The sequence below is a fragment of the Peromyscus eremicus genome, chromosome 8a, assembly GCF_949786415.1.
Source record: "Peromyscus eremicus chromosome 8a, PerEre_H2_v1, whole genome shotgun sequence".
NCBI lineage: Eukaryota > Metazoa > Chordata > Mammalia > Rodentia > Cricetidae > Peromyscus > Peromyscus eremicus.
In genome coordinates, this window is record NC_081423.1 from 96,885,550 (window position 1) to 96,913,542 (window position 27,993).

General features: G+C 45.6%; 1 protein-coding gene across 1 annotated transcript; it reads right to left on the minus strand.

Moving 5' to 3' along the window:
- Nucleotides 1–6,585: 6,585 nt before the first annotated feature.
- On the minus strand, nt 6,586–27,993 carry LOC131917117 (uncharacterized). The gene is made up of 8 exons (XM_059270750.1): nt 27,800–27,993; nt 23,879–24,220; nt 22,770–23,028; nt 17,340–17,455; nt 11,088–11,168; nt 10,010–10,372; nt 8,097–8,211; nt 6,586–6,813 (listed from the first exon to the last, which is right to left on the minus strand). The coding sequence occupies exons 1-8, from the start codon at nt 27,834–27,836 to the stop codon at nt 6,666–6,668; spliced, it is 1,461 nt and encodes a 486-aa protein (XP_059126733.1). The 5' UTR covers nt 27,837–27,993; the 3' UTR covers nt 6,586–6,665.

Genomic DNA, 27,993 nt, shown 5'->3' on the forward strand with positions numbered 1-27,993 from the left:
TGTTCCCAGGTAGAGGGACCAGCATATAATGTTACCTGTCTTATAGTTTTCTTGGTTTCTTCCTCATGTCTGCAGCCAAGATTTCAGGAGGTCTCCCCTGATCAAATACGATCTTTATTAATTTTGAAGGAGTCCATAGCTTTTTCTTTCCTGTGGAAACAAAGGTATAACCTCTCCCCCAATGTAACACATTTCCTGAATTTCATTCTGAAGTTAAGACATCCTTAAAATGTATATGATGGTTTAATTCAGCAGTTTTTTTTACTGTCCATTGTTTCTCCACAGTTGCTGTCTTTTGTTTATTAACATTTAAAGTATTTGAAGTAAATAAAGCACTACATAATGTCTAAATGCCCTGTGTATGGCATTTCCCATCCTTACATGGCTTATTCTGTTTACATTACTTTACTCTCTCTAAGTATTTAATTTTTTCCCCTATGGCTGTCTACACCCATTTAATTTTCCTTCTTCAGCACCTAAGAACATTTTCAAACATCTTGTACCTGTTCAGAGATTTTCTCAGTCTGGCCTTGACTTTCTGCTTGCCTGCAGCATTTCTCTGACAGTGTGAGCTAAGCCTTAAAGGGCCCCTGTCATGACAGACTGGACAGGAAGGGGTGATTGTATTCAACAAGCACCCACAAGCCTGCCAGGGAGACTGTGGTTTTGAAACTTCTTTTTAGCTTTCTCAGGAGGGTGACTGCAATAGCAAGAAAGCATAAGGCAGCCCAGGCTAACCCAGTGGTGAGGGGCACTGCTGAAGGCTCAGCCTGGGGCAGCACTGCTATGAACTCAGAGCAGCGATTTCTCTGGCCAGGGACACCTGTCACAACGGCTACTGGGGCCACAGGTGTTTGCAGAGAAAGGGAGAGTTTGGGTTTGTGGCAAGGTCTCATGTTGCTCAATCTGCTTTGATCCTCCTTCCTTCAGCACCAAAGTCCCGGGATTCCAGGCATTCACCACCATGCTCAGTGTTAGGAGGGGCTGAGGACTGAACCCAAGGTTTCATGAATGCCAGCAAGCGCTCTACCCACTGAGCCGAATCCACAACCCCTTGTTTTGTTTTTATAAGACAGAGTTTTACTGTGTAGTTGGCTTCAAACCCTCACTCTCCAGTGTGAGCCTCTCAAGTGGTGGGAATCTGCAGTTGGTTTAAATCCAGAGGACAAGCTGTAAGTGTCCATAGATACAGGTACAGAGTAAGCCTGGTATCAAACTTTTGGAAGGAAAATTTAAGCATACACACACACACACACACACACACACACACACTTAATCTTCATTGCCCACTTGCCTGGGCTTTGAAATCACCAAAGAGAATACCCTGTAGGTGCATCTCTGAGGGTGTGTACAGGGACATTTGAATGAGGATGTTGGCAGTTCTAAAAACTCTAGCCTGAGGTCTATATTCCATCATACTCATAGACTGGCACTACCCCAATTGTCATTAGAGAGCCGTTATCCAGTAACTGGTGGAAACAGATGCAGAGACCCACAGCCAAGCATTGGTCCTAACTTGGGGAATCCTGCTGAAGAGAGGGAGGAAGGATTGTACCAGCCAGGGGGGCGAGGACATCACAAGGGAATCCCCACAAACAGCTAACCTGGGCTCATAGGAGCTCACAGAGTCTGGACCAACAGCCAGGGAGCCTGCATGGGACCGAGCCTGCACGGGACCGACCTAGGCCATTTATATATGTGTGACAGTTTTAGCTTTGTCTACTTGTGGAACTCATAGAAGTGGGATCAGGGGCTGTGCCTAGTGCTTTGGATGTCTTTTGGGAAACTCTTCCTCATACTTGGTTGCCTTGCCCAATCTTAATACAAGAAGAGCTTAGTCCTACCTGAGCTCGATATGCCATGCTTTGTTGAGATCCATGGGAAGCCTGCCAAACAGAGGAGGAGTGGGTAGGGTGGATAGAAGTGAGGTGGGGAGAAAAATGGGAAGAGTGGAGGGAGGGGGAACTGTGGTCAGGATGTAAAATAAACAAATAAAGTTAATTTAATAAACAATGCTGATTGAAGGAAAGATTAAGAAGACACTGCCATCTACCGGCCTAAGCCACCTCAGAACAGCCGCCACAAGGGGAAGAAAGATTGAGCCTGATAGGTAGGTAATAGGAGTTTTAAAGAATCTGCAGCCAGGACATTAAACTGCTACAGAAAAGGGTCTTAATCAAGGACAATCTCGTTGCTTATTAGAAGGACAACAAGATCTGAAGGTGTGACACTACACATGCCCAGTCATAAGGCAGGCAGAAAAGCTCATCCTGCCCTGCTGACTGGTCCCCACCTCATCCCCACAGGCCCATCTGTGCACCTTAGGTCAGTCCCCATGCCTGCTGGGAGCACCATATGGCCCCAGGCATATACCCACAGCTCTGAAGTCTCCATCCTCTAGTCAGTGGTCACAGACTGGCATCTGAGGTTCTGCATGGACTAACAGACACGTTCTGGTTTGCTCACAATAATTCAAGGGAAATTTGTCTGTGTAAGTTCCACTGTGGGTGCTCTGTCCTTGGTTCAGAATCCATATCTTAGTGGCCTCATCTTTCCCTGGGCTCTAGGTAATGTCACACGTCTTCCACTCAAATGCGTCTGACTGGTTTTTGACAAAAACAAAAGCAGTGTGGAAAGATGGAGAGTTCAACACACACTGTTGAAACATTTGGATATCCACACCCTAGAAAACTAAATGCCTAGAACTGCCCCCCCTCAATTCAGAACAAGAAATCCCAATTAAATCATGATTCATGAGCTCAAAGGTTGACAAAAAGCTACAAAACTCAGGCCTTTTGGCTACCAGCCTAGCCAAAAAGCAGTGAGCTCCATTTCAGGGAGAGACCCTGCCTCAAGGAATAAGGTGGAGAGTGATATAGCAAGGCAACTCACACCCTCCTATGACCTCTGCATGGTCATGTGAGTGTGTGTGTGTGCGCACACACACACACACACACACACACATACATGAGGTGGGGACGAGTAAATAAATATAGTAGATAGATACTTTAAAACTTTATAAAAGTTGCAACAAATACAAGGCTGCTATTGATTTTTTATAGACAATACCAAACATAACCTTTAAAAGAAATTTGAAGAATTGTGTGTCATCAAAGCTTTAAATGTGTAGTCCAGGGAGATGGGTAAAGTGCTTGTCATGTAATCATGAGGGCCTGAGTTCAGGTCCCCAGCACCAACGTAAAACCTGGGTACAGTGGCACATATCAGTAACTTCAGCATTGAAAGTGGGGGAAACAGAGCCAGGGGACTCCCAACACGGACTTTTCAGCAACATTTCTTTCTTTTTTAAAGTTTTACTTTCTTTATTTTACATGTATGAGTGTTCTGCCTGCCCATATGTATGTGTAAGTGCAGTGCCCACAGAGGCCAGAAGGAGGCACTGGATTCCCTGAGCCAAGTTCTGAGACAAGTGTGGGTACTAAGAACTGAACTTAGCTCCTCTGCAAGAGCGGCCACTTCTCCTAACCATTGAACCATCTCTCTAGCTCAGATTTTGTTTTCTTTTTAGGAACTGATTGGCTAGTCCAAAGGTGTGCGTAGAAGAGGACCTGATCATTGTTTACAGACTTCCTGACATCCACAAGAGTGACATGACATCAAGACTTGAGACTAAAGCTCTAGCAATGAAACAGCAGTGGACCTGTTCAGAGCTGAGATATTAGACAAACCACACAAACCAGAGAAGCCAGGAAAAAAATCCAAACATATTCAGAATTAGTATCTTCCTCAAAGTGGCCGGCATTGCAGGGCACTGGGAAGATGTAATAAGTGTTAAATTAATTGAGAGGAAACTAATTGATTATTAGTTCAGCCTTGATAGAAAAATCAGTAAAGAGCAGACATGGTGATTCACACCTTCAATCCCAGCACTCAGGAGGTGCAGACAGATGGGTCTCTGTGAGTTCTGGGCTAGCCTGGTCTACATAGAGAGTTCCAGGCCATCCAGAGTTACAGAGCAAGGCCTTGTCTGAAAAATATCAGTTAAAAATTGGTCAAGGACATACTTACTCATAAAAGGAAAAAATTTTAAATACTTCACAAGGACTAGGAGGATGGTTCAGTGGTTGAAGATGCTGTGTGAGCCTAGGGACCTAAATCCAGTTCTCAGAATCATGTGGAAGTGGAAGGAGAGACCTCATTCCACAAAGATGTTCACTGACTGCCAAATGTGTGCTGTGACATGCACATGTGTGCACACATACCACAAACATACTAAATAGTAATAAATAAAAATGTAAGATATAAAAATAAAAATGTTTACAAGAAACAGAAAAACAATTTTTAGGATATCACCTCCATTTATTTCTGTTGCTGTTACTATCCCCCCTCTTACTCCTCCTCCTCTTCTTCATCCTCTCTGAGGCTTTTGTTTGTTTGTTTTAAAATGCCCTTATTTATTATTATGTGCATGGATGTCTGTGCCTCTGTGCATGTCTTTACACCATGACAGTGCTCACAGGGGCCAGAAAAGGGCATTGGATCATCTGGAGTTATAGACAGTTGTGAGCTGCCATATGGGTGCTGGATATCAAACCTGGGTCCTCTGGAAGAACAGCCAGTGCTCCTAACTGCTGAGCCATCTCTCCAGGCCCTGCTTGTTTTTGGAGACAGAGTCCTATGGAGCCCAGGCTGAACTGGAACTTACGATGTAGCTGAGGATGACTAAACTCCAGAACTCAGGCCTCTACCTCCCAAGTGCTGGGATTACAGACATGTGCTTGGCTTGGTATTAATAATTTCTTAAATGAGAGGCAAAAAGTATAATCAGTAGACTAATTTGGTACATTATAATTAAAAGTCATTTATCAAAAGATATAAAAAAAGGTGACTGGGGAGGTAGGTCAGTCAATGAAATGTTTGCTGTATGAGCATAAGGACTTGAATTGGATCTGCGGAACCCACATAGAAAGCAGGCCTTCAGGACACATGCTTATGACCAGAGTCATCCATCTGTGTTCTGTTTCATCACAAACACAGGATGGGGGAAGAGGGAAGAGGAGGAGGAGGAAAGGAGGCAGAAGAAAAGGAAAAGGATGCTCCAAAGTGTTTAACCGCAGAGGAAAACGATGTAATAGTGTGCTAACACAGCCAGCCAGAGCAACACAAACAAGATGCACGTTACGGTGTCAACACATCAGTGTGCATGGACCTCAAAGACACAACAATGTCGAATGATAAAACCAAAGACTTAGAAATGAGGCATGCAAACTGGGCATGGTAGCCCATGCCCATAATCTCAGAACTAGGGAGGCTGAGGCAGGAGAATGGGAAGTTGGAAACGAGCCTGGGCTACACAGTGAGACCCTGCTAATGAAAGAAATGGAAGAAAGAAGGAAAGAAAGAAGGAGAAAGGGAGAGAGATATACAGACAGACACACAGTCAGACAGACACACAGATAGATAAATAGTTAGACAGAGGAAGAGGGCTGGGGTGCATCTCTGTGACAAAGTGCTTGTTCTGCATGTCAGGCTTTGGATTTACTCCTGAACACTGAGGGAAAAGAGGGTAACACTGGTACAGGCAGCTGGTGCTGGTGAATCTCTGTGAGTTAAAGGCCAGCTTGGTCTACATAGTGAGTTTTAGACCAGGACTCCATAATGAGACCCTGTCTCTAGAAAAGAAAGTATAACTCTGTCTATATAAAAACCCCAGAGACACTAAACAATACACCCTGGGCAAACCCATGTGCATGTATGTGACAAAACCTTAAGGCCAGCAGAAAAAAATACCAGGTTGAGGTCGTCACCGAGAAGGGTAGAAAGCAGGAATGTGACATCAGAGAGAAGGATCGTCAGTATGGACCACATTCTATTACTGCATCTGGAGGAGGGCACAGTGCCAAAAGTACTTCCATGTGAGCTCTATCTATTTATTGGACATGTTGTCAAACTGCCCTCTAAATATTTATGTCCATAAACTCTGATTAGCATGGTCCTCAGCCTGGGTTGGAGAAGCTTCCCTCTGCTGTGGTCTCAGTGCTGAGAAAATGTGACAATTGAGTGCTCAGCCATAAACTGGACATCTATATCAAACCCTAGCCTATGCCACCCCAAGGCACCTCCGCACTACTAGAAGGCGCCTTCGTCATACCCCAAGTAACCCTATCCTATCCCAAGGCTCAGGAACATTATGGAAGGAAGAAGGAGAGGAAAGAATTCGACAGCCAGAGGTGAGGAGGAGAGGGCTGTGAGAAGCTGGGATCTGGCTGAGGCATGGTCACTGCACTCATGACATTGTGGCTGTGGTCACCTGTCCAAGACCAAGACAGCAGGATCGGTTAGCATTCCGGCAGGTGGCACTATGGACTCAGTGGGTTAGGAAAAGAAAGAGAAGAGTGGAAGGAAGGGAATAGACCATGAAGGGGAGGAGGGAACACATGAGGGAGGGGGAGGGGGAGGGTGGAGGTAGATGTGATAGAGTTCTGTTGTACATGTGTGAAATTATCTAAGAATAAGTAACGATATTCTATTACAATATGTATGTATATGTATTTATTGGGCACATTCTTTTATGCATTTGACACAGCAAAAAGAGTCTTGTAAAAATTTGAGAGTATTCTCAGAAACACAGATTTATTTGTTGTCCTCTGCTACCAGAAGAGCTGTGTCCCAGGACATGGACAGAGCTTTGATGTCAACAGACCTCACTGATTCTCATAATCGGGACAATGCTGCTTCTCCCCAGAGCACCGCTGAGGCCTGTTCACCCAGAGGACGGCACTGAGCATGCTCAGGAGCAGGGGCACCTCCAGAAAGACCAGGACCTGGAAGTAGATGCTGCTCAGCAGGGGCCTGTGGGGACACGACAACAATAAGCTCCCTTCCCAGAAGGTGGTGATGGTGTCCTGCACTGTGTGCCGGACTCTTTACCCAGGTGTGTGTCCAAGGTGCTCTTTCCAGGGACAAGGACAAGGAACCCTGCCTGATTGAACAGTGCCACTGAGCCCAAGAATTAGCCTGGAACTGTGGGTCTGGCTCAGTCTCTCCATGGACCTGCACTCCTAAGGCCTCTATCCAGGCAGGCGCTGCCTCCTGCACCCAGACCCCAACTCTCTTCTAAACTGAGTTCCCTTATTTCCTCCTGGTGGCTCTTATTTGTTATTGATTTATTTGTTTGGTTGGTTGGTAGTTGGGGTTTTTTTTTTTGCGGGGGAGGGGGGAGAGAGGGGGCGGACAGGGTCTCTCTTTTATGTAGCCCAGGCTGTCCTGGAACTCACTTCTAGACCAGGATGGCCTTCAACTCACAGAAACCCACCTGCCTTTATCTCTCAAGTACTGGTGTTAAAGGCTTGTGCCACTACAATCCAGTGACTGTATTTATTTTCATTAGTTAATTAATTAATTTACTGGTGTGTGTGTGTGTGTGTGTGTGTGTGTGTGTGTGTGTGTGTGTATGTGTTCAAGTGTGTGTATCTAGGTGCACATATGTGTGCATGAATGTGCAACCCAGAGGATAATCTTGGATGTCATTCCTCAAGAATCATCACCTTCTTATGTTTGTTTTGAGACAGGTCCCACTTTGCAGGTCTAGCTAGAATGGAATTTGCTGTGTATTCTAGGCTGGTCTTAAACTCACAGATACTGGCCTGCCTTTGCCTCCCAAGTGCTGGATTAAAGGCATGAGTCACCACACCTGACCCATCTATCTTGTTATCTGACAGGATCTCACGTTGGCCTAGAGCTTGCCAAGTAGTCTAGGCTGGCTGGCCAGTGAGTCTCAGGGATCCTCCTGTCTCTACCTCCACAGCTCAGATATTTCAAGTGTATGCCACCATGCCTGACATGTGGGTGCTGAGGCTCGAACTCAGATCCTTTACCAGCATAAGCCATCTCTTCAGACTCTGGGTATGTTTGTGTAGTAGGCAGGAAACTAACTCCATCTCAGCAGGTCTGGGTCTGGGTGTCATTGCTGTGTCCCAGTCTGTAGATGAGCAGCTGTTGTTCACAAGACACTCCCCAGGTCAGTGTGGGGTTGGAAGATGCAGGAGATGCCCAAGGAGGGGGACCCAAACCCTTCTACCTCCACCCTCCCAGCATTTCCCCCACCCCAATCCAGAGCCCTCAGGGTTCCTCACCGGGGTTGTAGGCTGGGACCAGGAGTTGTGTCCTCTGTGGTCACGCTGGGCTGAGTGTACACTGGTGAGGATGTGGGGGACCCCAGGGTATTTGCTCTGTTCTCGGGGCTAGAGCCTGTGACAGGAGCAAGGATGGAAACACAGACTGTCCCAGTGACCTCCACTCCATCTCCTCCCCACGGAAACCTCTGCAGCTCTGCTGCACACAGGTCCCTAGGGACACGGTGGACAGCTGTGTGACAGCCTACATGCCCCATGGCCCCACCAAGTCCTGGTCAGGGCTTCCCTCCCCAGCCCTTCCCATGGTGCATTGGGGCTGGTTGGCACTTTCAAACTTGAGGCCAGTCTTCCTGTAGAGGAGAGTTTAAGTGTCAGAGACAAGACACTTGGTGCCAGGTCCCTTCCGGCCTCAGTGACACCTTTTGCCTCCTTGTCTTCCATCCTTCTGGGGACGGACACAGAGTGGTGGGACTCTGTCTGTCTGGCCCAGTCATTCCCACACTGCCACCCAGACAGGCCACTGGGCAGTCTTCTCTGAGGAATGGACAGATGGAAAGACAGATGCTTGAAGGACCCTGTGGAGAGTGGCCTCTACTGAGGGGAACTAGAGACACCAATAGGATTTGGTTCCACACTCCTCACTATGAACTCACAGAGAGTGTTGGAGGGAAGATTTTATGAGGGGAAACAAAACTGAGAACCAGAACAGGAAGCTGGGTGTGGTGATGGGAGCCTGTAATCCCAGTGCCAGAGACGCAGAGTCAGGAAGATCAGTCATTCAAGATGAACCCCAACTACACAGTCAGTTTGTGGTCAATTGAGCTACACAAGACCCTCTCTCAGAAAAGAAAAAAAACTAGGAACAACAGAGCAGTTCATCCCCTTCAGCCCCTGCCACCACCCGGCCCTTAAAGAGATGCACTAATTATGGTTCTATAAACAAGGGAGGCTCCTTAGGGGAGAATGACTGCAGACATGGAGAACATAGGGACCAAAGGAGCTGAGAGACTCTTCCATCCAGCTTCACCCTCTGCCTGGGAAGGGGAACTTTTGGGGGATTCTCTGAGTTTCTTTCTGTAGTAAATGGTTCCTGAGAAAGGGGGATGCAGGGAACTTGAAGGGGTTCAATGGATTCCTCAGGGATCAAGAACCCTCGTATCTGATCTAGGCTCCTTCTTGTGTCTCTGGTTCCTATCAGAAGCCCCAGAACCACTGTGATGAGGCTGGCACCTCGGGACCTCCATGGAAGGGAAGTGTTCACTCGATCTCAGGCCAGAGCATCCTTTGAGAGAGGGAAGCAGATGCGCTGGTTACTGTTCCCATACGGAGATTGGTTAGGAGCAAATCATCAATTGGAGAGAAGACTTGTCTCCTATCAGGACAGGAAGTCACAAAGTGCCAGTGGTTCAGGGCTTTTCTCTAGAAAGGTTCAGGCCTGACACTGTCGCATGAACACACAGAGAATCTCTAACAGGTGCTGATGAGACAGTTCTGTGGTAAAGGCTCTGCTTTCCAAGCCTGATGACCTGAGTTCGAGCCCCAGGACCACATGTGTAAAGAGAACTAAGTGCCAGTTCTCCTCTGACTGACACACACCACGGCAAGTCCCCAAAGTAAGTCATAAGTAAGTAAGTAAGTAAATAAATAAATAAATACATAAATGTAATAAAAAGAGAGTTTCTAAGAACTCAGGTTCCCCATTGTGCTTGTGTGTACACGCACACACAGATATTGGTGTACATACGCTATCACATATACCACACATGCTCTCACAATGACACATGTGGACTCACACCCACTGTGACCTGAGTCACTGATTCACCAAGCTCACCATGCTATTGTATCTGGCTTCCTTCCTTCATGAGGGAATGACAGGTCTGGACTCAGGGTGCCCTGACATGAAGGGAGCGTACCTGGGACCACAGACACCACAACCTTGAGGGAATCATCATCAATCCCCAAGAAGGGATAGATCCCTAAGGAGTCATCAATAAGTGGCATGTCCACCCCACACTTGTAGGTGCCTGCATCCTCCAGGGTGAGGTTCTCCAAGGTCACTGTGAAGGTGAGGTTGGCTGGATGATCCCTGATGGACACTCGGCCTTTCCCAGCTTCTTTTGAGGCTCTGGTCTTGACAAGACCTTTACATGGTAGCATAGTCACTCTGCACCAGTATTTGTTATTATTCTTGTATTCCTCCTCGTACTGACACCGCACACTCAGGGATTCCCCCACTGTGCCTGTCACCTTGCTGGGGCCACGCAGAGGGACACAGCCTGGAAAACACAAGCCCCAATTCTGCACCCTCACAGCTAGATGGGGGTCAGGCCTTTCTTGGTCAGCTCTTAGAGAGCTGTCTGGTCTGAAGAAAGCATCGAGAAAGGAGACAGGCTGTGTTAGACCCAGGAGTCAGTACTGAAGTGAGCGCCTCTTGTCCGGAAGAGGGGGCAGGGACAAGGCTTGTCCCTTGAGAAAGGAAGGGCCCAGTAGGAAACAACACTGTGTGTGTGTGTGTGTGTGTGTGTGTGTGTGTGAGAGAGAGAGAGAGAGAGAGAGAGAGAGAGAGAGAGAGAGAGAGAGAGAGAGAGAGAGAGAGATTGATTTTACCTATGTACATATATGAGTGTATGTCTCTGTGAGAATCAGTGCTTGTGTATGTTTGGTATGCACACACACATGTATGCAAATGCATGTGTGTACACAATAGAGATTGTGTGGTATTATGGTAATGACTGTCACAGCTAACCCTCTCAGCAGGTCCTGACTGTCTCAGGTGTGGTAGTCATGACTGTACTGTGCACTGAATCCTGACAGCACCTGTGAGGTGACACTGGCCACTCCTGCCCACCCCCACTCTCTTGTCTTCACTCTGGCCCATCTTCCTCTGCTGGCTGCTCTCTCCCACCTCCTATCCCCCCTGTCCTGCCCTCTCACTTACTCCAGGATTTCCCCTTTCAATTTGTAACCCTTCACCCCTGTCCCCCTGCTCACCTGCAACCTGCAAGAGGAGCAGAGCTGAAGACAGCCACACTCCCATCACTCTTGGGGTCATTTCTTCAGCTCTGACGTCTCCTGCCCACACCAAGCCCAAGAGGAGGAGGCACAGTGCCCTTCTAGAAAGTCCAGTGTTCACATGCCGAGTTCTCCTTTCTGTCCTCTGCTTCCTGGTCCCCTGAGAGGCTCCAGATGAACTGGTACAGGAAGTGCTTCCTGGTCCCCTGAGAGGCTCCAGATGAACTGGTACAGGAAGTGCTCTGAAGATGCTCCAGGACTCAGGGGCACAGGTTCCTATCACACCCATTGAGGGACACATCCCCAGTCATGGATTGAGGATGTCACCTGTCCCCTAGCCTTCAGCTAAGGGCTTCAAACCTTGCCACTCATGGTCAGCCCCGGAGAGCATTTCCTTTTTTGCTGATGCTATCCATCCTCTGTGATAAGCCACTTCCTGAGCTGACTTGAGATCAGTCTATCTTATCTTGCTCCATCTCCATGAGGAGAGGAACCATCTCCTTCACTTTTGTGAATCCCACACCATATGTGCCTGTGTCGCTCCAGTGAAACCCTCTTGAGTTCATTGTGAATGGGAGCTTCATGGGACAATTCTGATGGATGCTTGTCCAGTCTCCTCTTTGTATCTTGGATCTTGTTAATCCTCCTGGGTGGTAAATGTGGATGGTAAACACATTGTCGTGTCCTGTATTCCTCTTCTCAGAAATTCCCCCCATGGGGACTTGTACAGTGCTGGGCCAGAGCAGGATGAAGGATCCTGGGAAACATGAGTATGAGTTCTGGCTTCTCATGTGGGCCAGGCTTGAGGCTCCCTGGGATTTGGTCCTAAAGTGACCTCTGTTTTAGAGGAGGCTGAGGAGGGACACTGTCTTTGTCAGACCCTGGACTTGAGACTGAGGGGCTAGGAAGTAAGGGGACAGGGAGAGAAGGTATCCATGGAAACAGAGGGACTAAGTTCTGTATATGTGATTGTGTTTACTTTTTGGCACATGTGTGTTTGGGTGGGGTGTGTGTCTTTGTCCGTGTGTGTGTGTGTGTGTGTGTGTGTGTGTGAGACAGAGACAGAGAGAGAGAGAGAGAGAGAGAGAGAGAGAGAGAGAGAGAGAGAGAGAAACAGACAGACACCGACACAGAGAGAGACAGAATATGCAACCAAGATATCATTCATATTATATTGCTATAGGAAAATATCCCTACAGACTTGCTCATTGGTCCAGTCTAACGGAGGCCATTACTCAATAGAGGTTCTTTCAATCAGGAGTCTCTAGTTTGTATCAAGTTGACAAAAACTTACTAAACACTATCACCTGTCTGTCTGTCTGTCTGTCATTATATTTCTCTTCTTTTTCTTCTTTCCTTCTTTTATCAAAGGCCCTGTATTAGTTATTTTTCTTACTATTGTGACCAAATATTTTCTTGATTACTAATTGATATGGAAGGGCTCAGCCACCATATGTGATGCCACCCCTGGGCAGGTGGTCCTGGGTTCTACAAGAAAGCAGGCTGAGTAAGCCATGTAGAGCAGGCCAGTAAGCAGTGTTCCCGTGGCCTCTTTTTCAGTTCCTGCCTCCAGGTTCCTGGCGAGTTCCCATACGCGTCCTTCAGAATGCAGGACCGTGAAATTGAAGCCAGATAAATCCTGTCCTCCCACCAAGTCGGTTTTGGTCAGTGTTTTATCACAGCAACAACAACAACAACAAACTAGAACAGATAGATGGATAGATGGATAGATCAGACAAACAGATGGATCAGCTTATCCTTGACTGACACAGAGGTTGGCTTTTTCCTATTTGTGATTGACACTGTTACCTCATGATCCAATTTCTGCCTCTATCTTGGTGACCTTCTCTCATCATCCTTTTTTTTTTTTTTTTGAGACAATATTTCTCTATATGGTCCTGACTGTCTTGGGACTCACTCTGTAGACCAGGTAGGACTTGAACTCACAGAGATCTGTCTCCCTTACCCCCCGAGTGCTGGGATTAAGGGCATGCATTTCCACCCCCTGGTTCATATCGTGGTTTTAAAGCAGATTATTTGGCTGCCATTCTACAGCATTCCCCCATGGGTCCCAGATGAAAAGCCATGTCCCCAGAGAGGACTTGCACGACCACCCTGCATCTCTTCACCTGGTTTGGTTCCTCCACTGAGCTTATTACAACTTGCAAGTCTTTTATGTGCTTGGGACAGAATGCAAGCTCCATGAGGGCTGCCATTCTACCTTTTTGCTTATACCAGGGCTTGGCACTTAGTAGGCTCTTAATAAATATTTCTTGAATAATAACAAAGGAATTACCTTGAGAGACTTCACATAATTCTCAGTGGGGCTAGGGGAGAATCGTTAATTTGTTCATCATGCCCCTTTCATTATTAATTGGTGTGGCTAGTTTGGATACATGATGGACAGTGTCTGTCCTTGTCAGAAACCATGCCAGGGGCTGGAGGGATGGCTCAGTGGTTAAGTTGTTGTTGTTCCAGAGGACCTCGGTTCAATACCCAGCACCTACATAGAGGCTTACAACCATCCTTAACTCTAGTTCCAGGAAAGCTCACGCCCTTCTCTTGCCTCTGTGTGGCACTAGACATGCATACGGTGCACAGACATGTGTGCAATCAAAAGACCCATACATGTAAAATGAATGAATAAATAAAAATTAAAAAAAGAATGGGTGCTGCTCTTGCAGAGGACCTGAGTTCAGTTCCCAGCATCCTGCCCCCAGGTGGCTTACCACCACCTGAGCTCCAGCTAGGGAATCTGCATCCTTTTCTGGATTCCCTGGACACCTGCACTCACATGCACATAGCCACATACAGATACACATAATTTAAAATGATAATAGTAATAAATAAAAAACTCATGGCAGGAACTGGAGAGATGGCTCAGCGGTTAAGGGTACCTGCCACTGTTCCACCAGCCAGGATTGATTCCAGCATTTATAGAGCAGCTCACAACCATCTGTAACTCTAGTTCCAGGGGATCCTCTGGCTTCTTCTGGCCTCTGTGGGCACCAGGATCACATGTAGTACACAGAAAAATATGCAGGCTGAATGCCCATGCACATAAAATAAAAATTTTAATTACAAAAAGAAACTCATACCAGGGTACCTGGCAGTATGGTGACTGCGATCTCAGGACTCCAGTGATGCTCTGACCTTGAGGTGGCTCCAGAATATGCCTTCCTTCCCTTCCCCTACACTTGGCACCAACTATTCCTTGTCACGTTTCTGAACCCTGAGCCACTGTATCTTAAGGCTTGAAATTGGAAAGAAATTGAAGAATTAACAAAAGGCAGAGGGAGGAATTAAAAAAAAAAAGGATAACTGAGTGAAATTACTGTTGAGTAAGCAAATGCCAGTACCCCTAGTTCTGTCCCTGGAACCCAAGGAAAGGCATACCATTACACACACACACACACACACACACACACACACACACACACACACATACACATTCACACACACACACACACACACACACACACACACACACACACACATTTAATTATTTTTTAAGGACAAAACTCCAAGGAGAATCAGATAGGATGTGGATGATCTTTTCTGAGGTCTGGAGATACAGCTGTTTGTAGATGAAGGAAGCCGTGAGACGGGAGGCAGGACACTGTGGCTGCCACCAGACTCCTTTTCAGCCCCCCGTTTCATTGTTCTGTGGCCTTGGAGACCTGGAACCCAGGGCTTATGGGAGTCAGAGAAAGTCTGTTCTAGACTCCAGGTAGAAGAAACATGCCGGGGAAAATGACCAGGACCTGTCTCACAAGATCTCTCCCCATAACAGACCTCAGCTACAGTTTTCTGTGTAACATGGGGACGTTGCTTCTAGTTTTCCCTGATATGGGGGGCAAAGGAGATGGATTAGTGGGCTGCGTGGTTTCTTCATGATCTGTTTGTGCCAGACCAGGGGTGTTTGAGGGAGACAGGAGTGTGTCTGTCTCACATTTCTGCTCAGGGACATCTGTCCCAGAAGACTTGAGGAAAGATCTACCTTCAAATCATGAGCAAATGACAGAGAGGTCTGGCGTTTCACCACCAGGGCAGATTTTCTAGGCCTCCAGCCACAGACAATCACAGCACGAGAGGAGGAAGAAATGCAGTGCCCACGGGCCTCTAGCGAAACATGTCATGGTGAAAGTTTGCCAACAAGGCAGCAAGTTGAGCAATAAGAAAAGGAGAAGCAGTGAGGGCAAAGAATCTGCATAAATAGGAAGGGCGGGGAACGGACCCACGAGGGCTGTTTGCAGAAGGGGGCATAAGTATCACATGCATAAAACACGCTGTGCTGACAAAATCTGCTGTGGAAAGAAGGTGGGGACACTCTGATGGGAAACTCTTCCCTCTTTAAATTTTTATTTCATTATTTTAAAATTCTTTTACAGCTTCACAAATATATACAATAAATTTTAGTCATTTTCACTGCTATTATCCTTCCTCAACTTCCTTCCTGTTCCCACTTCTTTCCTTGTTTTCTTTTTACTTTTTTTAAACTTTTTTTTTTTGAGACAGGATTTCTCCATGTAGTCATGAAACTCACTCTGTAGACCAGGCTGGCCTTGAACTTAGAGTTCTGTTGGGATTAAAGGCATGCGCCACTACCTTCGTGTAATGAGCACTTCTTTTGATTACATACCATCTGTGTGTGTGTGTGTGTGTGTGTGTGTTCCACTGGGTTTAATTAGGATCGAGTGTGGGTGGGGATTATTTACTGGACATGGGCAGCTGACCAGCACCTACACCACTGAAGCAATGAAAAGCCTTCTCTCAACTAAGGCAGACTCGATAGAGGTCCAAACATGTCATCCAGGAGGAGATGCTCACATGGGGTCTCCTCTCACACAAAGTGGGGAGCATGTCCGTGTTAGGTGTGAGTTTGGTCTGTGGGTGTCAGAGCCCAGCTTGATAAGAAGACTGCGTGTTGTGGGGTGCATAACTCAGCATGGAGAGCTGGGAACAGCTATTTTCAGGCTGAGCCTTTGCCTTTGAACCTTTCAGCTTCCTCTGGAATTTAACCAGGTCTTTCTCGTTTTGAAGCTTGTATTTGGATAGTGTGTAGTGCTTAGACATTAAATAGATGCTTCTGAAGGAACAGGAGGACAGCTGAATGACCTGGTGTGGAGACCGGCCCTAGAGGGGTCCACGGGGTGAGATGAGCTCGTGACTCCTGAGGGGACAGCAGCCTTCACCCAGTTCACTCCCCATTTGGTCTCACTGGGCAGAGAGTCTAGACTTCAGGGACCAAGCCTGAGCTACCCCGTGGGAACAGGTGCACAGAGACTCAGCCAACTACTCCATCTGTGTTTAGAATGCACAACACTGGGTTGTGTTGACAAAAGAGAATGCAGTGTGTTCTCTGTGTAAGCTACAGACATCCATATGTCCGTGGCAATCTTTTATGCCACTTGGTGAAGCCACATTTCCCAGATATTTGATCAAACACCTGGCTGGTGGCCCACAGACTTGTAATGACATGTGTCCTCCAAGGAACTGGGGCCCTAAAAAGAAACATGACTTTTTTTGTATTTTCTACTCCACTGGAGGCCATCAGAGGAAGAAAGGCCTCAGAAGGCACTGTAGTATGTTCTGAGAGGGAGAACCTGAGTGGGTTCCAGAACCTCAGCTGTCCCTGCTATAGCAGGGGGGAGTAGTCTGTGGCTGAGCCCACAGAACCCAGAGTCATGGTACTGCTGACCACAGTCATTTCCTCATAGAAATATTCTTTTCTAGGCTAGAGAGACAGTTCAGTTGGTAAAGAGCTTGCCTTCCTTGTAAGTACAAAGACATGAGTTTAATCACTACAACCTATGTTTTTGTTTTGTTTTGTGTGTGTGTGTGTGTGTGTGTGTGTGTGTGTGTGTGTGTGTGTGTTAAAGCTAGGGCAGTTGTGTGTGCTCATATTGGCAAGATAGGAACTGAGGCAGGTAGGTCCCTGGAGTTCCCCACCGGCTAGCCTGGCCTACATGGCAAAGGTCCAGTCCAATGAGAAATCCTGTCTCAGACATTAGTGGAATGACACCCGATTTTATTTTGTCCTCTACATACACATATGCACCCACAATGTAAACACACACACACACACACACACACACTAAATATAGATAGATAGATAGATAGATAGATAGATAGATAGATAGATAGATAGAGATTATTTTCTATCTACATGGAGGTATTTCTCTCTGTACCAGGCATCAGAACTGTGGACTTTCACCAGGCCAACTTCACCTCCCCCAGAGCACCTCTGAGGCCTGTTCACCCAGAGGACAGCAATAAGCATGCTCAGGAGCAGGGGCACCTCCAGAAAGACCAGGAGCTGGAAGTAGACGCTGCTCAGCAGGGACCTGCAGGAAATGAAGGAGACAGAAAGTAAGCTGTCACCTAGCATAGAGGTCTCAGCCTTCCTTGTGTCCATGTCCTAGCCTTCAATGGCCAGATAAGGGCAAACCTGGATGCAAGCAGGATGGCCTCCCTGCAAGTGCATGGCTGGTCATGCTGCCTGCAGGCTAAGCTCCTGCCCAGGGAGTTTTGTCTGATTTTCCTCAATTCCCCTTTGACCACTATCTGTTCTGTTTGATTGGTCTCTTAGAAGTCCTCCTCATCTAGTCTGCATTCCAGTCAGGCTGAAGGCTTCCCTGATCCCTGAATGTCTAACCTTGGCTTCTGCTACATTCTTCACCCAGATGTCCCTGCCCAACCTCATCACTGCCTGTGTGGGAGCTGACATACATCTTAGGAGGCTTGGGCACACTACATCGAGAAATGGTAGGTGTTGCTTCTGCTCGGTCACATTGAATTTGACACTGAGACTGTAGTTCTTTGTGTTCCTTTATTATTATTATTCCCTGTGGAACTATGAGGCCCTGAACAGTATTGATCCTCTCTTCCCCACCTCTCTGTCATCCTCATCCCCTTCCCAGGACTCCATCTCCCTCCTTGACCATCCTTGGTTTCTCCTTTGGCCCAACACAAGGCCATCAGCTCATGGAAAAGATCTACAACTTCAGATACTCTGTTAGTCACAGGTTAACATGAACGTGTTCCTGGATGTTGGAAGAGCTGCCATTTGGCAGACCATTCATCAGATGTCCTGACTCCTTTCCCAGGACTGAGCTCTGTTCATGCTCCACACTCTTGGACTCTATACATTTCTGGAGCCTCTTATCCTCTCTCTCTCCATGACTAACACTCCATCCACTGCAAAACAAATTAACCAAAACACTTCCAAAGCACTACGAGAGAAAGAAAATTTAAAAAGTAATCCTCAAAGTAGCCTACAATGTGGTTACGCTGTGGGATATTCCTTTACACTGCATGAATATGTCACTGTGATTGGTTTAATAAAAAAGTTAAACAGCCATTAGGTAGGCAAGATTTTGAGGGCAGAGAGAATGCTGGGAAAAAGGGTGGAGTTTGGGAGTCACCAGCTAGATGGGAAAGAAGCAACATGAAAAGTACATTGATGAGGTAAGCAAGCCTCAGGGCAGCACATAGATTAATAGAAATGGGTTAATTTCAGTTATAAGCACTAGCTAAAAGCAAGCCTATTAGCTGAGGATTTATAATTAATACTAAGTCTCTGTGTGGTTATTTGGGAGTGGCTGGTGGGACAAGGTGGTCTGTCGAAAAACTCTGCCTGCAAATGGTGCCCAAGGTGGGGCAAGGCCACTCTTATCCACATAAAACCTAAAAAAAAGCTTAAGAAAGCCTTCCAAACACACAAAAACAGTGTCAAACTCAGTTTTCTAGTCCCTCAGTCCTCACCCAAGCTATAGTACAAAGAGGTTTCTCTCAGCCACTGCCTGCCGACTTGAGCCCCCAGAGTGAGTGAACTAAGCTGCAAGGGTGTAAGTTTTGCTCATACAGACAGAAAAGATCACTGACACACAGTAAAGGCAGATCCAGACAGAAAAAAAAAACTCTAAACTGATTACAGTGTGTTTAAAAATATACATAGTGTGGAAGGTCAGCTTCCACTTTTTCTCAGGGTACTCTAGAGGAGAGAGAGATTAAGAAATATTAGATAGAAGGAGAGTGTGGAGAAGAGACAGACAGAAACACAGGATAACTTTGGGAGGGCCTGGATCAATATCCACCTACTCCTTCTGTCTCTTCAAAAGGACTTTTTATAGGAATGCCAAAGGATGGTGTAAAAGATCTCCCCCTAGCACAGCCAAGTGCAGACCCTTCCAACCACCTGGTAACCATGCACGGTCAAGCCATCCCTTAATGCAGCCCTGCTGGGTAAAGCAAGCTCAGATCTCACTAGGAAACTTCTGTGGGCTCCCATAACATAGGCTTGGGAGAGAAAAGAGACAGACTATTAGACATCCATAAAAAAAAGTTTAAAGAAAATAAAGTCCTTAAAAAAGAAATAAAGTAAAAAAAAAAAAAAAAACATGTAAAGATGAAAGGTACACAGGAGTCTGGATCCTATGTGTTACTGTGTTGTCCTTAATTTTCTGATTGCTGATGAAGGAGCAATAGCTGCTAAGAGACATTGAATTATGAAAACTGCTAGATCAAACCAACCTATATATTTCAAAAATATCTTGACTTCAAAATGGAAGTCAAAAGGTATGTTGCTTTGGGAGAGAGGTTACATTTTCATTTCCATAGGAAATGAGAGGCTGTGGATTAATTCCAGGTTGATATGGCTCAGGTTTGATCAGGAAAGACCCCTGAAAATCCTGGCTACAGACATAAAGAAATAAACCTTAAAAAAAAACTACAAAACATGTAAGGTGTATTTTTTCTGGTAAAACATAAAATAAAAAAAAATCATCTTTGACTAACTTGTGTATAACACACAGTCTATACTTGTATTGGTACAGATATGTATGTTACCTTTAAAAGATTATGTATTTTCAGAACTAGGAGACCAGACACCAATAAAAAAAAAACCTATGGCCCAAATGATCCAACATCTCGGAGTGCCTCTGTTGCAGTTTCCTGAGAGTTCTGGATCCAGAACAGCTTCAAGACTGCTGGCTTAGACGGTCTAACCTAAAAGAATACTCCAGTCAGGACTTGACCATAATCCTGAATTTTCTTGCATAATGCCAGTGCCCCCAGACAATAAGAAGCAGTCTAGAAAATACAACTGCCCACATTTCCAAAAGATGGGTTATGGATGTTTGTTATCATTTAAGGGGGGTTGGTTGCAAGTTGTTATTGGTCATAGTAAGGAAAAAAGCTAAACAAAAGAGTTAAATTCAAAGATCTCCTTCGAAAGGAAAAAATGGGGATATGATATAGGAATGATAGGAAAAACAGGTAGATTATTGAATCTACTTTAATCCAGAAAACAACTATTACTCTCAAAATATTTTACATTGGTATGGATTTTGGTGTATTGATACAAATTTAAAGTTATATTTGCTATACTATATGTGTATTTCTACTCTTGTTTGGGGTATTGTGTTTATGCAACTCATTTAAAAATATAATATAATTAAAAAATACAGGTTAATCGTCATCTATAATACTCAAACTTATAGTCATGTTAGGTATGTTTTCAGGGTTAGACAAACAGATTTAGGTAGATGGTGGTCTTTAAACACTTCAAAGATCTACAGAATATGGCATTTAAGGTGGTTAATAACCTAAGGCTTTTCATGACACTGAGACACGTCTGCTTCTGACAGCACCCATATTTACTTCAAAAGAAGATGATGGGCATCAAAGAACTTTCTTATAGAGTTTGCTTTCTTTATGGCAAAATCTAGCCCTTTGGGCAAAGAAACTGCCTTTATCTCAATTGCTGATGGTATACTGTCCGAACTGGACCAGAAGAATGCAAAAAAGTGACTGCCAAATTTTGCCAAGACAAAGTAGGACAATCCTTCAAAATTCCCTGCTTCTCAGAAAGGTCTGTGAGATATACTAGGCCTGTAGGCCAAAGATGGATGCCCCAACATTACAGAAGAACTTTGGGTGACTGTCCAGGCAGCCAGATGTCGCTGTCATTAAGTAACATTATATTCTTCTAGGGTCTTTGATGGAATTAAAGACTAAATAATTAAACTTAAAGTTTTCCTTAGTTATGATCAAAAGTAAATTAGGTATAAAACTTTGAACTCACAAAGATAAGATAAATAATGGAGAGTTTTCTCCAAACATGCCAAATACAAATGGACTGGACATTATAAATGTAATTCTTATTACATTTGTTCTTATTGTCTATGGTTTTATTATGTTAGAGTTAAAACCTTTCTTTTTTTATTTACACAAAAAGGTAGAAATGTGGAATATTCCTTTACACTGTGTGAATATATGTCACTGTGACTGGTTTAATAAAAAAGCTAAACATCCAGCAGCTAGGCAGGATTTTCAGGGCAGAGAGAATGCTGGAAAGAAGAAGGGTAGTCACCAGCCAGATGTGAAAGGAGAAACATGGAAAGTGCATAGATAAGGTAAATGAGCCTTGGGGCAGCACATAGATTAGTAGAAATGGGTTAATTTAAGTTATGAGAGCTGGCTACAAACAAGCCTAGGCTATCAGCTGAGCATTTATAATTAATAATAAATCACTGTGTGGTTATTTCAGAGTGAGTGGCAGGACAGAGCTGATCAGTGGTCCCTAGGAAAAACTCTGCCTACAGAACACTTTGAGACATGTTTGTCTAGCTTAAGATTTAGTGGGCATAAGCCGGGTGGTGGTGGTGCACACCTTTAATCCCAGCACTCGGGAGGCAGAGCCAGGCGGATCTCTGTGAGTTGGAGGCCAGCCTGGGCTACCAAGTGAGTCCCAGGAAAGGCGCAAAGCTACACAGAGAAACCCTGTCTCGAAAAACCAAAAAAAAAAAAAAAAAAAAAAGATTTAGTGGGCATAAAGAACATGATAGAAGGGGTAGGGACTAGATAGGACCTGAGGGACAATTCTCAGGGAGGGCTAGCGAGGTGGCCTCTGCCTTCAAGGTAGGGGGACAAGGAGGCTTGTGGTTTAGCTGTGTCCTTGACTATGATGGAATTATGCCAAGGTAGCTACACAGTGCTGGGAATTCGGCTGGACACCTTCAAGAGTGAGAAGCGTCACATCAAGAGTGAGGGCTAGCACAGCACAGCCCTCAGTTTCCCACGTCCTCCTCTGCACTTGTAGACCCCACACTGGCTCTTGGCAGAGTTGCTTTGGAACAATGAAATTTATTTATGGGCTGCAGTCAGAAGCTCATGGGAGAAGAATCTCTTCTAACTCAGAGGAGACCCAACCGTGGCCCACTCTCTTGCCCTCTGGGGGACACATAGGGGAGACACGAAAGACCAGGCTCAGTCTCTTCTGCCATTCAGAAGATACTGCCTTCCTGTAGCTGAAGCTTAGAAGGGAAGTCTTGGTATACTAAAAGGTAAAAGGGTTGGGGAGCTCACCTCAAACTTTGACATGAGAATGTAGCAGCCCCAGTGTCCCTCTAAGATAGTCACTGAGTTTAGCAAATAAAATTACAAGATGGCCAGGCCAATTTGGTATTCAGATAAGTGACTTTTTCAAAATTATAAATATAGCCATGTAATGCTTAGGATATACTTAGGCTAGAAATGAACTGTTTTCAAGAATCGTAGGAGTCCTGGGCATCTTGTGTTTTATCTGGAAGCCACCCCAGGGGAGAGGTCACAGAGTCAGCCCAGTGAGAAGAGCTGCCAGGATCCAGTTCTGCTTACCAGGTGAGGGTGCTGGTATGGGCCTCTCCATAGTTGCCAAAGTTCTCCATGGTTGGTGGTGTGGATGTCAGAACTGGGGCCATGGTGGTTGATGGTGTGGATGTCAGAACTGGGGCCATGGTGGTTGATGGTGTGGTTGTCAGAACTGGGGCCATGGTGGTTGATGGTGCGGATGTCAGAACTGGAGCCATGGTGGTTGATGGTGTGGATGTCAGAATTGGAGCCATGGTTGTCATTGTTATAGTTGAAGTTTCTGGGCCTAAAGACACAAACAGCACACGGTTCACTCCTGTGGACAGTCCAGCTCTGGGTATGGCCTAATCTTTTCCCAGTAGAAATTAAGGAATTTGCTCTCCAGTCACCATCCAAACCTTTGCATTAATTTTTTTCTAAAGAAAGATGATGTGGGAGCAAAGCAGCCCCCCTTTAAAACCCGCTTCTTTCGTGGCTCACTCATTACTGCCTGGTGTGCAATATGCAGAAAAACTTCAGTTTTGCAATTTCTCTCTATTTTAAAAAATATTTATATGTCTACGAGTATTTGCTTGCACATATCTATGGGCACCATGTGTATGTGGGGATTGGGGAGGCCAGGAGAGGTTAGATCCCCTGGAACTGGAGTTGAAGATGGTTGTATGCTGCTGTGTGGACTGGGATCCAAACCCAGTCCTCAGGAAAAGCAGTCAGTGCTCTTAATCACTGAGCCATCTCTCCAGTCCCAATTTTGTCTACTGTCTTTATTGTAGTTTCAACAGACACAAATCTGATCCTTATTACTCTATCTTGCCCAGAAATAGAGCTTCTGTGGCTTCCTTTATTTTACGTTAAAGGGGTGGTGTTGGGGGGTGTCAGGATGGGAGTTTAGTTCAGTGGTAGAGTACTTGACTAGCACACCTGAGGTTCTGAGTTCAGTCCCCAGATCTGTACAAGTGAGAATATGCAAGACTCACATGTGGGGGCGGGAAGACAAAGCCTCCCCACCTCACCTTTATCTCAGTAGAAAACAGCAGAGTCCACTCTGGCTTCATTTTCCAGTAAGACTATTACAGTAATGAGTTCAGGGTCCCTGATTGCTCACCCCAGCCAGGATCTTCCGGAATTTTTCTTACCTGGGTGAATATTCACATTAACTTCAAAATGGGGATCACGTCCAGTTCTCTCAATCGCACACCAGTAAATGCCAGCATCGCTTAACCTCAGGTCCTCCATGGTCACTGTGATGATGAAGTCTGTCTGGTTGTCCCTGATGGACACACGGTCCTTCTTCACCAACTGCTCTGATGCATCGGTTTGAATGAAGATCTCACATGAACTCCAATCAGCTCCTTGGCACCAGTACTTCTTGTAATCCTTCCAGGATGAGTCATAAGGACACCGCACAGTCAAGGAGCCCTGCTCCTGACCTCTCACCATGTTTGGACCTGTGATTGGATCCTGAGCAGTGGAGAAGCCTGGAAAATACAAACCCGTGGACCACTGATCTCTCACTCTAAGATCAGGACCCACTGCCCTGTGCCAAAAAGAGTTCACCACTGAGTAACAATCAATGCAGAGCTACCCCTTTCTCAAGACAGCTAATCATCATTCTTTGGTTAAAGACTCAGAAAATGGCTGAAGGGCCCAGTTATAGGTCTCATAAGTTAAAATGGTGACACTGAGCAATCATGACTTCCCATCATCTACCCCTCTTCATACCACAATGGCCAATAAAAGCACATTTCAAAGAATCCCTTTGCAACCATCTTTGCGTTACCCTGGAGCAGAGGACGTGTCAGAAGATCTTGTCCACACAACATGGTCCTGCCTTCATTCCTGTACCCATGACCCTCAGGAATCCATCTGAAGAAGCCACAGCCTATGGCCATGCAGAGGCCACTTCAGGCAGTTCCAGCAGTCTCTAGGGGGTCTTTAGGGAACCACCCTGGATGAATGACCTGGAAGCTGACCAAAATGACGCCATCAATCTGTTCTCCTGTGGTACAGAGTCCACAGCACACAGATCCTGTGCTGTCCTTCAGATCCTTGTAAATCTGATCCAAAGCTCCCAGTGAGGGCTGAGGATGCAGCTCAGTGAGTGGGGTGCTTACATAGCATGGAAAAAAACAAAGAATACCAAATATCTGCTTAGAAATGATAAAAAAGAGCTTCAGGGTTTTCGATTCAGCAACAACAATAACAAAGTATGTTCCTAATGGCACAGGTAAGAAAACATAAATTACTAAATGTAATTATTTCAAACTAAGAGGACTCAGCCAACAGAGTGGAGAGACTGCTTGCAGTGTGGGAGAGCATCTTTTCAGACTATGCATCTGACATGAGGTCAATTTCTAGACTATATGAGCAAGAATTCAACTCAAAGAGTCCACCAGCAATCATAATCCAATAGAAAAGGATCTACTGAGGCGCTGTGGTGAAGGTTTAGTCAGCGAGACACCTGCTGTGTTAGTCTAAGCAAGAAGAACCTGAGTGTGTGTTCCCAGCAACCATGTAAATGTCAGGAGTGCTGGTCTGTCCCTGGAGCCCAGCACAGGGGTGGACAGCAGAGACAGGGAATCCTGGAAGCCTTGGCCATCCAAGCCAGCTTCAGTTTCAGAGAGGAACCCTATCTCAAAAAATAAAGGTGGGAGTAGGGCGTGGTGGTGCATGCTTTAATGCCAGCACTCAGGAGGCAGAGGCAGGCAGATCTCTGTGAGTTCAAGGCCAGCCTGGTTTACATAAAGAGTTTCAGGCCATCTGGAGCTACATAGTGAGACCATGTGCCAAAAATAAAATAAAATAAAGTATGCATGCACACTTGTTCACACCCATACCCACGAGAGCAGATGAACTGAGCACACAGTTCTCAAAGGAGATACAAATGGCCAATAAATATATGGAGAAATGCTCCATTTCACTAATTGTCAGGGATATTGATGCAAATCAGAATCACAGAGAGCCATCATCATCCCCCAGTCAGAACGGATATTACCAAAAAGACAAAATATAACAACTGTAGATGTGCATGTGGGACAGTAGAAGTCTCACACGCTGTGGGTTGGAATGTAAATTAGACATCTATGGGAAACAGTATGGAAGTTCCTCAAAAAAGCACAGAACTGCCACATAATTCTTCAGCCACACTTGGGGATAAGGCCTGTGTCGGATACTTCTTGTCAACCTGACTCCATCTTGGGGCATGCAGAAAGAAAGACATCAAGTGAGAAGATGCCTCCATCAGGTGGGCCTGTAGGCAAGTCTGAGGGACATTTTCTTGATGTGGGGAGGTCTAGTCCTCTGTGGGTGGTATCACCCCTGGGTAGTGAAAGAGAGCAGGCTGAACAAGCCTTGGGGAGCAAGACAGTAAGCAGCACTCCTCCAGGATCTCTGCCTCAGTTCCTGCCTCCAGATTCCTGCCCATCTTGAGCTCCAGCTCTGGATTCTCTCCATGATGGACTGTGATCTGGACATGTAAGTAAACAAGCCTTCTCCTCCCCCAGCTGTTCTTGGCCATGGTCTGTATCACAGTGATAGAAAGCAAGCCCAGAGCCCAGAGAATTAGTGAGTTACTGCAGTGATCCTTCCCCTGTGTTTCCTGCAGCAGATTCACAACAGCCATGGCACAGGATTAGCCTCGATGTGGATGCATGGATAATAAAGTGTGATACATAAATGCAGTGGAACAGCATTGTAGAAGGATTGAATTCCATCATTTGCAGCCAGGGATGGAATTGGAGGAAGTGAAATAAACCAGACACAGAAAGACACTACCACACATTTCTATTTATAAGCGAAAGCTAAAAAGTTATTCTCTGGGTCTAGGGGATGGGGAGATGGACAGATTGGTGAAATGTTTGCTGCTGAAGCAGGAGGACTTGAGTTCAGATTCCCAGAACACATGAGAAAAGCCAAGTGAGGTGAGGTGAGTCTGTAGCCCTCAGAGCTGGGGAGTCAGAACCAGGAGGATCCCTGGGGCTCACTGGACACATAGACTGATCGGGTGAATCAGTGAGCTCTGTGTTCAATTTGAGGCCCTGTCTCAACAAACAAGGTACCCAGTGTTAATCTCTGGCTTCCACATATGTGTGTGCACCCACACATATGTACTTGAGCACACACATACACACACTAAACATTTACATATGCATACACCTCACAGACAGATTTTTTTTCATAAAGAACAAAAGTTCACTTCAAAAAAGTAGTAAACAGAATAGCAGTTATCAGCCTGGGAAGGGTGTAAGGGAAGAAAGTGGACAGAGAGAGAGCTTAGGATGTAGGGTGTTGTTTGGTGAGAGTGACAACGTCTAGTTGTACAACACAGCTGAGAAGTATGGTTGACAATTCAATATTTCAAATTACTTCATAGAGAAGATTTCAAATGCCTCTAGTACAAAGAAATGACAGACTCCTGTGGTGGATGGTCAGCTACCCGGATCTGACCATCACATCCTATATACACACATGCAAATATGACAGTAAGTCTATCAGTTTCTTTTTCCTTTTTGAGACAGGTCTCCCTGTGTAGACCAGACTGGCCTTGAACTCACAGAGGTCCACCTACCTCTGTCTTCTCAGTGCTGGCATTAGAGCATGCACTACTACACTCCTATAAATGTTTAATTACTGTGTCAATTAAAAATCAGAATGTAACTGGAAATAGAGGTGTATGCTAGAAATCCCAACACTCGGAAGGTGGAAGCCAGAGAATCACAAGTTCTGGGTCATCCTAGGCTGCATAAGATCTTATCTCAAAGTGCCAAATATAAAACTACTAATGTATTTTTAAAAGAGTTAGTTTGTCCATGGACTCAACCACTTTTGTCGAGCATTGGGATTGGGAAACACACTCTGGAAGGTTTTTTAAATTTTGGTTTTGGTTTTGTTTTCCTGCAGCACCCATAGGATCCACCAGATGCCAAAGACTTTCCTTTTATTTAGGGAGTAAGCAGCTGGTGAATGAATTAGCCTTTCCTGTTTTTCCTAACCCAGGGCAGACTCTTTGCCCTGTGCCACCACTGACTCTGTGATGTCTTAAAGCCCCAGCTACTTACCTGGGAGGAAGAGGAGCAGAGCAGGGAACAGCCACATGGTCCTGTCTCCTCTCCTGGCCGTGGTGGTGACAGATGCCAACACCCTGCAAGAACTCGAAGCTCAGCCTGAATTTCCTCTAGGTCTCTGTCGTTTACTTCCTTGACAACTTCTCACTTTTGCATGTTTCGAGAAAGAGAATGTCAGTCTTTGAGAA

Coding starts and splice junctions, on each gene's coding strand:
- LOC131917117 (XM_059270750.1), bottom strand. CDS start 27,836: ATGTGGCTGTTCCCTGCTCTGCTCCTCTTCCTCCCAG. Junction 17,456..22,769: donor CATACCAGCACCCTCACCTG/GTAAGCAGAACT, acceptor CATTTCCTGCAG/GTCCCTGCTGAGCAGCGTCT. Junction 11,169..17,339: donor TCAGAGGTGCTCTGGGGGAG/GTGAAGTTGGCC, acceptor TGGTGTGGGCAG/GAGACGTCAGAGCTGAAGAA.